The 12,534-nt window shown below is 29.4% G+C and overlaps 1 protein-coding gene across 7 annotated transcripts in view; it reads left to right on the top strand.

Moving 5' to 3' along the window:
* LOC129958263 (transmembrane protein 131-like) overlaps positions 1–12,534 on the top strand; it is a 132,560-nt gene that overhangs the window by 112,628 nt on the left and 7,398 nt on the right. For 4 of the 7 annotated variants that reach the window (XM_056070591.1, XM_056070588.1, XM_056070589.1 and 1 more), the window contains exons 31-34: positions 1,287–1,526; positions 4,992–5,258; positions 6,597–6,719; positions 10,840–10,946. In XM_056070591.1, coding sequence (XP_055926566.1) covers positions 1,287–1,526; positions 4,992–5,258; positions 6,597–6,719; positions 10,840–10,946 — 737 coding nt within the window. The remainder of the gene's footprint in view (positions 1–1,286; positions 1,527–4,991; positions 5,259–6,596; positions 6,720–10,839; positions 10,947–12,534) is intronic. The other 3 variants (XM_056070592.1, XM_056070590.1, XM_056070586.1) reach the window with 1 other exon arrangement.

Genomic DNA, 12,534 nt, shown 5'->3' with positions numbered 1-12,534 from the left:
TGTGTGACAAAAATTCTCTTTTTTTATTCTCCGAGCTTAATTTGTGAAATCAAACAGATTCCAGTTTAAATGTCTTTAATTAATTAGGTTATCTAAAAATGGTTTAATTTCTTGAAATGCTTCAAAAAATTCCTATTGAAAATGAACTCTGAAAATTAATTAATTTTTTCAAAAGACTTACCTAAGAGAAATGAAATGTCTATTAAAGATTAAATTACTTTTTTAGCAAGCTTGTAGTACCGTTAATTGCTTAAGATCAATTTTATTTTGTGAAGAAACTCCATCCGTAATGTGCTGTAGCTCTTTTTGTAAAATCTTTTTCACTTTATATAGAAATATTTTTTTTTAAGATAAGCTGAGGATAATACGGCCACCTGGTGGTTTCAACACTTATTTAAAATTTTACTAAAAATGGCTCTACTATCTTTTAAAGAAAGCTAAGAGAATGTTACATTAGTACACAAAGCTGAATGAGTGTTATAATCTTTCTTGCAGATGAGGAAATCTGCATTTTTTATTTGCATCTTTTAAATTCACCATTTTTACATGTAGTTATTAAATTGAAAAAATGTAATGTGCTCTTATGTCTGATAGAACTTTAATGTTGTTAAGGATATAAATTTCCTCAATATATTCATGACTCTTGAATGAATTACACAATATTTCATAAATCTAAAATATAAGGCCACTATTGAATGTAATGTCTGTGCATTATTATTCCTTCAAAATTCAGCAATAATGGATTTATTGAGAGACATAGAAAGATAGTTAAATTACCTTCACTAGCCATAATATTTACAAAAAAAGGTGTCCTATAAAATTTTAAAGTGAAAATCAAGTATAAATTCTTTTTAAAACTTTGAGAGAACAAATAACACTGATAACTATGTGTTTTTCATTTTTACAACATTATTACAGCCTTTAGTTTTAGTTGGAAATAAGAGTGATCGTATTACCCACTGTATCTGATATATTAGTCTTTACTTTTCATCTTTAACATTTCTTGTTATGCATGAACAATTTTGTATTGGATTCGTTTTGACTTACTAATTTTTAATATTATTTGGAATTTTAATTTTATATGCATTTTTTTTAATAAAAGGAATTGGAAAGATCTGCTGTGTTACTTTCCCATTTTAAAATTATTAAATGCATTAATTACATTTGTTAATATTATTACATTAAAATTTATGTGTTTGTCTTCGTTTTAAATATTGCTTTTTTTAACATGAGATAATTTGATGTCTTTGTTTAAAGTGTTGATTTATTTTCTTATTCTGCTTCAGAAGATGAACTAATTGACAGTGCTGATCAGAATCAAAATTTTACTCTTCGGCAAGGAATTCATAGCTGCTTGTGGATAAAAACTTCTGAGCTAAAGTCCCCATTGTCCCTTGAATCCCCTTTTTCGAAATTCCCTTCTTATTCTGCTGCTGTAACAAAAGAAGCATTGATAAATAATGGGGAAAATGATGTTTCTATATATGGAATCAACAGAATTTCTTCAGAATCTATAAAATCTATCAGTAAGTTAATTTATGACTTTAAATTTGAAAAATATCTCTTGTATGTGTGATGTGTATATAAAGAAATGTTCCAAAAATTAATTTTTTTAATGTTTTCAAGAAGAATTAATTTATGCTGCTTTTTAGGAATATCCCCACTCGCGTATTAATCGGGTAAGCTCCGGAAAATTTTACATTCCCTAAAAAGTCAGGATTTGTAATTTAGATTCTGCTGAAAACGTGGTGACTTATCATAATCAGTAGTAACACATATCCTGTTGTATGATATATAAAGTTTTTATGGCACTTGACATAGGCAAGCCCGCTAACGAAGTCCGCGATTTAAGCCGAGTTTGTGCAGTAGCTTCTGAGGGTAAAGGCCCCTGAGCACCCGAGGGTAGAAGTCTGACTTCTAGCTCATATGAAGATGACGCTCGCACACTCTCTTGCACAACCCTTTTTTTGGAAATAGTAAATTAAATGATGACAGTAATTCAATTAAACTATATTATTTTTTGGCATAATATTTAATCAGACATCTCTAGAAAGTAAGAATCCATATTAATTCTTACAGATATTATTGTTGAAGGAAATTCATACTATTGGCATATCTGATTTATATTAATAGTCTTATATAGGATAAGATAATATGGTGTAAGGGGCAGCCTTTGAAGAATGGCTAACCTTTTTATATACTGACACACCAATTTAATATTTTTATTCTAATATTTCTGCATAAACAATCCCCCAAAATGTTTTTTTTTTTTTTTTTTTAGAAATTAATTTTTTTAGAATATGGGTAATTTGTAGAAAATAACTTGAAGCAATAGTTTTTAAGAATATAGTGTAAAATGTTGGAAAGTGTGGTTAGCTGTGTGTTGAAGTTTCTTTAGCCTGTAAGTTTTTGAGATCACTGATTTTTTGTGAAAATACAAACAATATCTCTTTTACTGTAGAATATGTCTAATTTCCTTTGAAATGAAATGTAAAATTTTTCTTTCCGTACATCTATGTAATACTTGTACATAAAAGTATTTGATAATTTTTGAATTTTCTAACTCACACACAAAAGATTTATTATTCTTAGCCGAACAAATCTTGTGTATGTGTTGCCACCAATGTATGAAAACCGGCATTCTATAGAGTACCTAGGCATTTTATAGAATACCGAAAAACTGCTCTATGATGTATGAAACTATTAAAAACCTCGCACATTTCCTAAGCTTTCTATGGATTTCCACATGTCAAACCTGGCAAAGTATGAAATCCATCTCCAATGGCAAAAATAGAGCTTGGGCTGAAACCTTACAAGTTCCAAAAAGTTGAAAATCCTCATTGACGAAAACAAACTCGTGCGACTCCAAAGATGTCGAAAAATTTTGAGACGGGCCACAAATCAGCGTTGTAAGAGATTCTTTTTCACTAATGAGAAGCTCTTTACCATCCAACAAGCACCATAACTCTCAGAACGATAGGATCTGGTCTGTAGATGCTCCAAGCACCTTGGCAATTGTTGAACATCGCCAACATCCAAAATCGGTCAAAGAGACAAAACACCTCTGAGTTTTGTGGATGAGGGCGTTAAAATAAATCAAAAAGTGCACCAGCGGGGCATTCTAGAAACTGTTGTACTTCCTTGGGCCAAAAAGCACTTCGGTAATGTAAACTGAACGTTTCTACATGACTCTGCACCAGCTCACAAGGCCAAAAAGACACGAGTGGTGCAAGACGCATTTTCCGGGCGTGACATCATCTGGAGAATGGTCACCCTGCTCTCCAGGTCCCATAGATTACAGTGTATGTTTCATTTTATAGTCTAGGGCTGGCACTAAACCACACTAAAGTTTGGACTCTAAAACAATCGCTTCGGCTGGAATGGGATAGATTAAAAGTAGAAGACTTGCGGCCCGATACTGTAAATTTCAATAAGCGTTTGCGCTTCTGCATCGCTGCAAGAGACGACTTATTATTTGTTATATTTTGTTAATTCATTTATTTTTATTAAAGTTATATTAAAAATCGTTTGTCCGAATTTTTTGTCGCACCCTGTAACATAACATATCATAAAACTTGGTAACACCAAATTTCAGGTATTCTAGTGGAGTAATTATTGCATCCTAGTTGATTTTACTAGCATAAATTCGTTCAGAAAAGGAATTATCCTATAGTGGAATTAGTTCATTCACATATTTAAATTTAAAACAACTCGTTCAGATTTGGCTTGGCTCCATTTTATGTAGGACAACAGTAGTTTCTTACATCAAGGGCAACTCTGTATATTTTTTAAAATTATAATTCGACTTTTTCTTTAGATATTAAATCAAGGTTTTTTTTGAGAGAGAGAGAAAGAGAGAAGAATATTAATATTTAAACCTTCTTTGATTTTCATTTATATATATATATATATATATATATATATATATATATATATATATATATATATATATATATATATATATATTGTAGATTACAATGCATTAAGAATTTGGCTTTAAAATCTCTTTTTAATTTTCGTGCTCCGTTCGTGTAATAATTTGGAATTGTTTAGTTGAAACTTAATATATACATTAGCATTTAATCGTGAAATGAAAAATAATGCATCTTTTTTTTATACAGAAAGTTAGTAGAATTTGTAAACATGGCATTCTAGCACAGTGTAAAGTGTTAATGATGAGCATATATACGTTGTATGAAACAGTAGAGCATTTAGTGGCATGTTTAAATGACAAACGCAGTTACATTTTTCAAGTAACTAGAACATCTCATTAATTGACTCACTGCGAATCTAGATCAAATTTTTTTGTGAAATTATATTAGTTGAAAAAAAAAATTGAAAAAAGGGTTGCTTAAGTCTCCACATTGTTCCCATGTTTACACCGGGGGGGGGGGATTATACGATATATAATTGAAATGATATTTAAGCTTGTTTTTGATTAAAAATTTTTCTTTTTATTGAGCTCTAAAGATTTTGTTTAACCAGAATAATACATCTTTGTCTTTCATTTTTTAAAAAGATTTGTTAGCTATACTACTTATTATTTTAAGCTGATATTATGTATTTTACCGCATTAGACTATCTACCCGTGACATATGCCTTGCACCCCAGGGCCCTCAGGCAAGAAAGCAGATATGGGCACTGTAGGTCTTGGCCCACATGGGCTGTCGTGCCACTGAATTCAGTATATTATGTATTTTAATTAAAATAATATTAAATATTTTATGTGATTAACTAATGAAAAGCGAGGCTAATACTTTTTTTGTTCTGATTATTATTTAAATTATTATTCATTTCCTTTTGTACATATGTTATACTTTTTCATTTAGATATAAATTGCATGCAGCTTAGTTACTTGTAATTTCCATAAATTTTCTGAAATGCGTTCATTTCAATATTTAGCTCTGTTATTTTGTGTTTATACTGTAGCTTTAACTATAGTTTTTTGTTCTGTTCACTTATTGCTATGTTTCCTGCATTCCTTTTTTCAGGTTCTTCCAAAAGTAAACGAACTCCTAATTGCCATCCTTTTGTAAAAAGGTCAAGTAAACATTCATTTGGACAAAATAGCTGGAATTTTGAGAACGGTGAATTATTCGGTTCCTCTGATGTAGAGAGTAATCTGTTAGGATCTAAATTAAGGCACTGGATGTTACAGTCTAGTCCCAATTGCTGTACTTCATTTAGTGATTCTGCTGGTGTTTATAAGAATGAAAATCGATCATTTTGTAATTCTCACTGCAAGTTTGCTGGAAATTGTGAGTATAAAGTATCTGTTTTTGTTTTGTGCACTGATGATTCTTCCTCTCTTCTTTAGAAAAAAAAGTATTGAAATATTTCAGCTGTATATTGATTATTAGCCTTCTCCTTTCTTTCATGCATAGACTCTCAAAGCAGCTATGATCTTTTGAATCTGATTTTTGAATACACTTTTTCTTATTACTCTGTTCTTCATGGTTTTCTCAGTTACTATCATGAACTAAACTTTTATTTTTATTTCTATGTTGAATGACAGAAATCAAAAGGAAAAATAAAAAAAGGCTGTAAAATTTTCCGAGCTCATCTTCACTTTCTTTCACTCTTTTTCATAATTATTTCATTTTATGTGAATATAAATTCTTTTGGTGAAGGAGCAAGCATATTTTTAAAATGTCAATGAAAAGGTGGAAGTTATTTTTTTTTTTTTTTTTTTTTTTTTTTTTTTTTTTTTTGTCATCTTTCACAATTAAGAGTTTAATTTGACTATACGTTCATTATACTTTGGTTTAGTTTGTCGTCTACAAGTAAAAAAGTCTCGAAAAAGTAAAATATTTCGTGATATGTGTGAAATATAAAAAACTTTCATATTAATTCCCTTGAACGATTTTTTTTTCTTAAATATAGTAAACTTTATGTAGTGGAAAATCAGTAATTATAAATCTATATATAAAGATTGACAAAAAAAAAAAAAGCATTTAGAAGAATTCAATTTACAACTATGAAGTAACAATAATTTACGATGTTCTATGCATAAATGCGTTACGTAAATGTGAAATCCCCATAAAATAGTTTGTAAGCATTAAACATTCTTTCAGAAAATTTTGTGTTGACAAAATATATATTCAAAAAGTGTTTTATCAGGATTACCTTAACAAAATTTGCATTGTATTTTCTTCTGCACAATCCATTTCATACGACTTAGTCATAATAACAAAAATATCAAAACAATTAAAGATCTTTAGTGTGAATAGGTTTTATTCATTTCTAGTATTACTAAAAAAAGTTAATCGTCTGTAAAATACTTTAAGTATTTTACATGCAATTTAATATTATAAAAGGGGATACATACTTTTCTGATGTAAAAGAGGATTCATTTGAAAAGACCAGAAAAAAAATTCAAAATTTATAGTGTACAAATTACTGCTAATTCAAACATGGTAATAATTAAGGAATCTCTCTGATACATGTTAAATCTAATAAAGGTTCTTAAGCGGACGAGGAGAATCATACATTTCTAAAATAAGTATTTAGTTTTAAAAAAGAGCTATAGATAATTATTTCGATATTTGGGAAGCATTTTTCTTTGCATAAATATGAGTTCATTATTTGGTTTTCAGGTTCCATTTCTTCAAATAATATATCTACTTGGTGCGGAAATTCGCAAGTATCATGTTTAGAACAGTCACTGCAAGCTGAACGTTTACGTTTGGAGGCATGTAAAAATCAGCTAAATGTTTATAGTAAGTAGCTACTTTTTAAATTAGTTTTTGTGGTTTTAAAATTTAATTACGGCGAAATATCTTATTTTTCTTTTCTGGTTTATTATGGGCGTTTTTTAATTCCACTTTTAACTTCAGAATGTCATCAAGAATTCATTGCATTTATTTTAAACTACACTAATTCATCTATATATACAGGATAAGTAGTTCTGAATTTAATGAGTGATAAGTCAAATTAGCTACAGCCGAGTCAATGACAATCTTGTGATATTCTGTAATGCCAAAATTGTAGAATTAAACTTCATATTTCGAAAACTATTCAAAATGCGCTAAAAAATTTGTCTACAAAGTTTTAAAGCATCATCCGTCTAATTAAAACAGATGTTTCGAGCATATGGATTTGATTGCCATATGTATACATCAATAAGTAGAATGTCTCAGCATCAGGGTTACAAATTTCTTGGAAGGGTAGGGTACTTCTAGACGGAATCGCTTAGCAATTCTGGGTGGGAAGTAATTACCAGGCATGGTAGATGGCATTGCATATCAATATCCATTTATCATGCTCAGTGATATCACAGTTATTTACCTGAACAGAACGCGATCATAACCAATACGCACAGGTGACGTTAATACGCCCAATATTTAGATCCTGAGTGATAGTTCATGTGAATTTCATCACTATTAATGTAAAAACGTTTCTTCGTCTCACATATTCGTATCAATATTTTGATCTATGACGTTATCAAGATTTTATTATTTTCTCATTAAATGAAAATAATTTGATATCCACTTGCTCGCGCATTTTTTTTTGGGGGGGAGGGGGTAAAAACATGTTTGTAGGGAACCAGTAATTGCAGGATTATTTTTTTTTATGTCCGACCTAATCAAAGTGTAAGATGCATTTTTAACCGATTATAAAGGTATCATTTACAACTTTGACACGAACTATGTATTTTGCATCAACTTCCCTCTACATTATCGGTTTTGACGTCATTGAATCTTGTTTTGGAATGCTTGAGAAGAAGATCGTCCACGTTTAAAAAACGAACTGAAGTGAACGGACTGTTCACGAGCCTGCGTGCTCTTGTTCCATCAATGTAAAATATGTTTCGTAACTGATTGTATATAAGCCTTGTATATAGCCGTGTTTTGTGTGTGAATTGATGAAATTATGTTGCGTCTAAATCAAATAAATGTTTTAAAATGCAAGTGACTCTATTTGCTGAAGTATTCTTTCATCATTTGAGTAATTCACCAAATTAAATTAGAAATCGGGTAGATTTAAAGATCCTGATATATCGAAACACTTCTGAAACGAAAGCAGTTGTAACAATGCTGAAGTAAGAGTCCTTGCAAAAACTTGAGAATTATGGCACTTTGAACGCCGTCTACCGTGTCTGGCAAGCATTTCCAAACTAGTATTGCTGTATGATTCCATGTCATCGGGTGATACCTCGACGTTTCTGTCCTTGGTACTGAGACACTAACAGAGACAATCAGAAAATGATTGTATGCATATTTATGTTGTGTCTTTGACATGATGCATGCAAGAGGGAAGGAATCCAAGTATAAATATTATTTATTACTTTTATACTTGAATTAAAAGCTAATCATTTAACAAAGGAGTTTCTATCCATGGAATCGAATATGTGGTGCTCATGTACTTAAATGCAAATGAAACATATTTCGAATTACTTGTGAATATGCTGTTCAATTTCATCTGATAATTTTCAGTAATACAAACCGTCTGCTAGTCTCCTGACTCCATGTGGTCTTCTTAGCATCAAATGAAGTCATATAACCATTTTTGTTGATAAAAACGTATGCAATTATAATGTCCCGATTTTGTATGAGCCTGATGGCCAATGTCATTAATTTTGAAAACGCTTACCATCGAAGTTTCTTGAATATTACTTCATTTGTTTGTTTGTTTTCATTAGTTGATTTAAATAAGATGTATAAACAAAATGTATTATTTAAATATATTACAATGCATACTTTTCATATCCTTCTCTTTATTCTTCAAACATTGTAACATACCGTCTGCAACCTGCTCTTTAAATCATTCAAGTACATAGTTTGTCTATTCTTGCTACATTGGCAATCCATTGGATTTTTTTTTTCTAATTGAATTCTCGGTATCATCCTTGATTTTTGAGGCATGAAATCCAAAATTTATCATTAGGAATACTACAGGCATCATACGAGATGTAACCTCTTCATTATATCTATATACTTTGTTCATAACTGTCTCGGTTCATCAGTTCTTTGAGTCAAATTGAATTTAAGTATTCAATAAATATTATATGGATAAATTATTTTTATGAATAACTCAATACTTTAGTCCTGTATTTCTGATTCATTCATGTGCTGCTTTTATATTACTTTTTGGTGGCAGATTTATCCACCGTGCATTTGAAATTGGAGTTTTTAATTTTAAAAAAGGAAATTTGTCTCATAACGATACTCATTAATTTATTGCCGTTCTTTTAAATAACTTTTCACATAAGTTGTGGTTTCCTCTTTTGCTTCCGACTCTCATTCAATTTTAGAACAAAAATTAATTGCTTGTGTATGTGTATCTTTGTTTAAAATAGGATTTTAATTATAATAATAAAATAATCATTCGAAATGGGAAAATTTGTTTGCCCCTCCCTTTCATTTATTGTGTTCATTAATATCCTTTTAGAATAAAAGAATCTTATAAAATTTTTCTGTCAAGTCAGGGGATGAAAGTATGCATTGAAATACTAATAAAAAATAGCTCTGTATTAAAATCCATTTTTCTGATATCTGTATTTTAAAATGTAAAATATTTGAAATGTTGGTGAACAATATATATAAGATAATAAATATATATAATATTTTTATTATCTTTCTGTGTGTTAAATTTTTTTTTTTTTTTTTTTTTTTTTTTCTGAATCCAGTTTTGCAATAGGCCTTGTGTATCATTTTGAAACCCTTAAAAAGCATAAACTTAGATTCAAATTTTATCCTTCTGGGGATTCCCCCCCCTTCTCCTTCCTTATAGTGAAAACATAGTATTTTACTTTTTCTCTATTGTTGATTTCTGGAATCATTAGTTTGAAGATTAAATTGTGAATCACTTTAGTGTGCTTCAGAAAGGTGGATGTAGATAGCTACCTTTAGTACCAATTCTCTAAAATGCTGCTGCTTTGTCCTCTGTTTTATTTTTCATAACCAAAATATAAGGAGAGGTTGAAATGGCAATACTTTTATCTGTCTTTTTTTTTTTTTTTTTTTTTTTTTGCTATTTTATTGGAATTAATCAATCTATTAAATTGTAATTTATTTTAAATTGGATCATTTAGAGATTTTGATTTTTTAATAAAGAGCTCATAACTAACTAGTAAATCGATTCCCATTTTGTGAAGTAACTAATTTTTTTAAAAACTTTTTAATCCATCTTGAATATTTTTATATTTCTTTGAATTGTTGTAATACTTAGTTCTCTGGCAAAATTAGGTATCAAAGCATATATTTGTATTTTTACTTTGACAGATAAAGCCTCATGAATCTAATCGAAATAGATCGGAGAAGATTTGAAATTGAACTCAAAGATTGGTTATTGAATGAACACTTTGCATTTTCTAATGTTTTTTACCATATCATTAAAAAAAAAAAAAAAATATGGTTCAATGCATCTTCTCATTACAGATATCTTTCTGAAACATTTTTCCCCTTTGCATGCTACGAAATATTATGAACTTTGAATTTTAAAATTACTAATTGGTTTGGTTTGGGTTTCATTGACGCAAGAGCCAACCTTGGCTAAACTGCGCTATGTGAAATTACTGAAGTATGGTTGACAGCCGCAGTCTCTAATTTTTATCCACCCAGTTCACAAAGAAATCTCAGTAACTTCGTTTCTTGATTAGTTATACCTAAGATTAATAGTTTAGTCTATGCTACAGCAGAAGATAATTTATTCGGTCATCTTTTGTTTATTATTTACATAGGCTGAATAAACCATATTTTTTTTTAATAATTATGTTCTGTTTTACTGATACTGGAGCAAATCTTTTATGCTCTTACAGTATTACATTTTATAGTCCTCTGTGTATGTTATATTGCAGTTAAATACTATTATTTAATTATTAATTTCTTAACTTTGCAGATGATTGGCCTGGTTTTGATTTAACTCCAGTTCGAGAAAGTTTCTGGGATTCTAATTATAGCCCATCTGGAGGTTCTTGGACTGAAAAACCTGAGGAAACTGAAATGGTAAATTTGCTTTTCTTGTGAAAATGTCAATAAGTATAATATTATAATTCTTAATAATGATGAAATGAAAAGTAGTAATGAATGAAAAGTAAAGTAAAGGCAAGAAGGTTTTTAATGCTTTACTAAGTATTTCAATGGAAAATGTTATCTCTTTTTGTGGAAATGGGAAATAGGAGTTTTGTTTTCTGGTAAATGAATTAAATATTATTGAGATGGAATCGATGATTTAATAAAAATAATATATTAAAATTGCAGCATTCAGCAAAATATTTCATTCGTGGGGAGGGGAGAACAAAGAAATGCTGAAGGTCAAAACTTTTTATCTTGAATGAATACATTTACCTATTATTTTCTAATTTTTTTGTTTGTTTTTTGTTTAATTTGTTTTTCAATATTTGTAAGTAAAATTTGAAATAATGCGGGGTGCGAGAGATTTTAACCTCCAATTTTTGGAAATGCGAGTTAGGATATGTGCAGAGTGCATCAAAAAGTTCATTAAAAAGAAACAAATTTTCTTATGGATCATGGGATCAGGGATTAATTGGATTTCTTTTTTATACTAAAAGAAGTTGCAACGAAGAAAGAGAATGCTGGAAAACAGTAATAATAAAACTATGCATGTCTTATATTTATTTAAACAGTAAGTTGGTAACATGATCTCCAGTTACATTATGTGGCACATATAAAGCCAAATGGTTTCTGGAAACAAATTCATTATCAGTACATGTGTTTGTAATTATTCAGTTCTGATAAAGAAACCAGATGCAGAAGTACGTTAGTGGACACAAAGCGAAAAATATAACTTAAAACAGTTGTAAATTATCTTCCATAGAAAAGTAATGTTTCAGACTATCCCTTGAATGTATTCAGCAACCCACGTATACTATACACTGTACAGCATGCCGTGAAAAATATGTGCTAAATTTTCAAAAGTAACAAGAAAACTGAAATGCGTGCTAGGGCTTTCCGAGGAAATGCGGTGAATTTTGTTCAAAAAGAAAAGAACAAAAAAAATTAACAATTTGGGTTTGCATATGCTGTGGATTTACAGTAAATATAACAATTCCATTAAAAATAAATTAACATGACATTTTTTGAAAATACATCTGCACTTTTGAAGAATAATTTTTTCTTGTGAAATATTTTTGTTTTACTTATTTAATAGAATGCACTGTATTATGTACTTCGCTTTTTTGGAATTAAAAAATATGTATTTAGAAAAAGAAATTTCTGACATGGAAGGAGAAATTAAAAAACTGTCGCCAAAACCTGATGAAGCAAAGGGTTTTTCACTCTTGGTGAAATCAGCAACATTCAAAGAAAAATAATAGAGAAAAACAAACGTTTACGAGATGTAGAATCTGAAATTGTCAATAAGAAATTTAAAAAAAAAAAAAAACTATAAAATTAGCTGTAATACTAGTGATTTTCTGCCCCCTTTTCTTGTTTTTATGCTTATTATTTCTATTCATATAAATATTTATTCAATAAATTTTTTATAAAGGTTGTATGTGTTAGTTCATTTAATATACCAATACAAGATAATACTGTCAGATTGTTGTCATTTTATTGTTAAAATTTGAGTTGG

This window comes from Argiope bruennichi, chromosome X1, assembly GCF_947563725.1.
Source record: "Argiope bruennichi chromosome X1, qqArgBrue1.1, whole genome shotgun sequence".
Lineage (NCBI taxonomy): Eukaryota > Metazoa > Arthropoda > Arachnida > Araneae > Araneidae > Argiope > Argiope bruennichi.
Note: the sequence above shows the minus strand (reverse complement) of the source record. Positions and strands in the feature narration are given on the sequence as shown.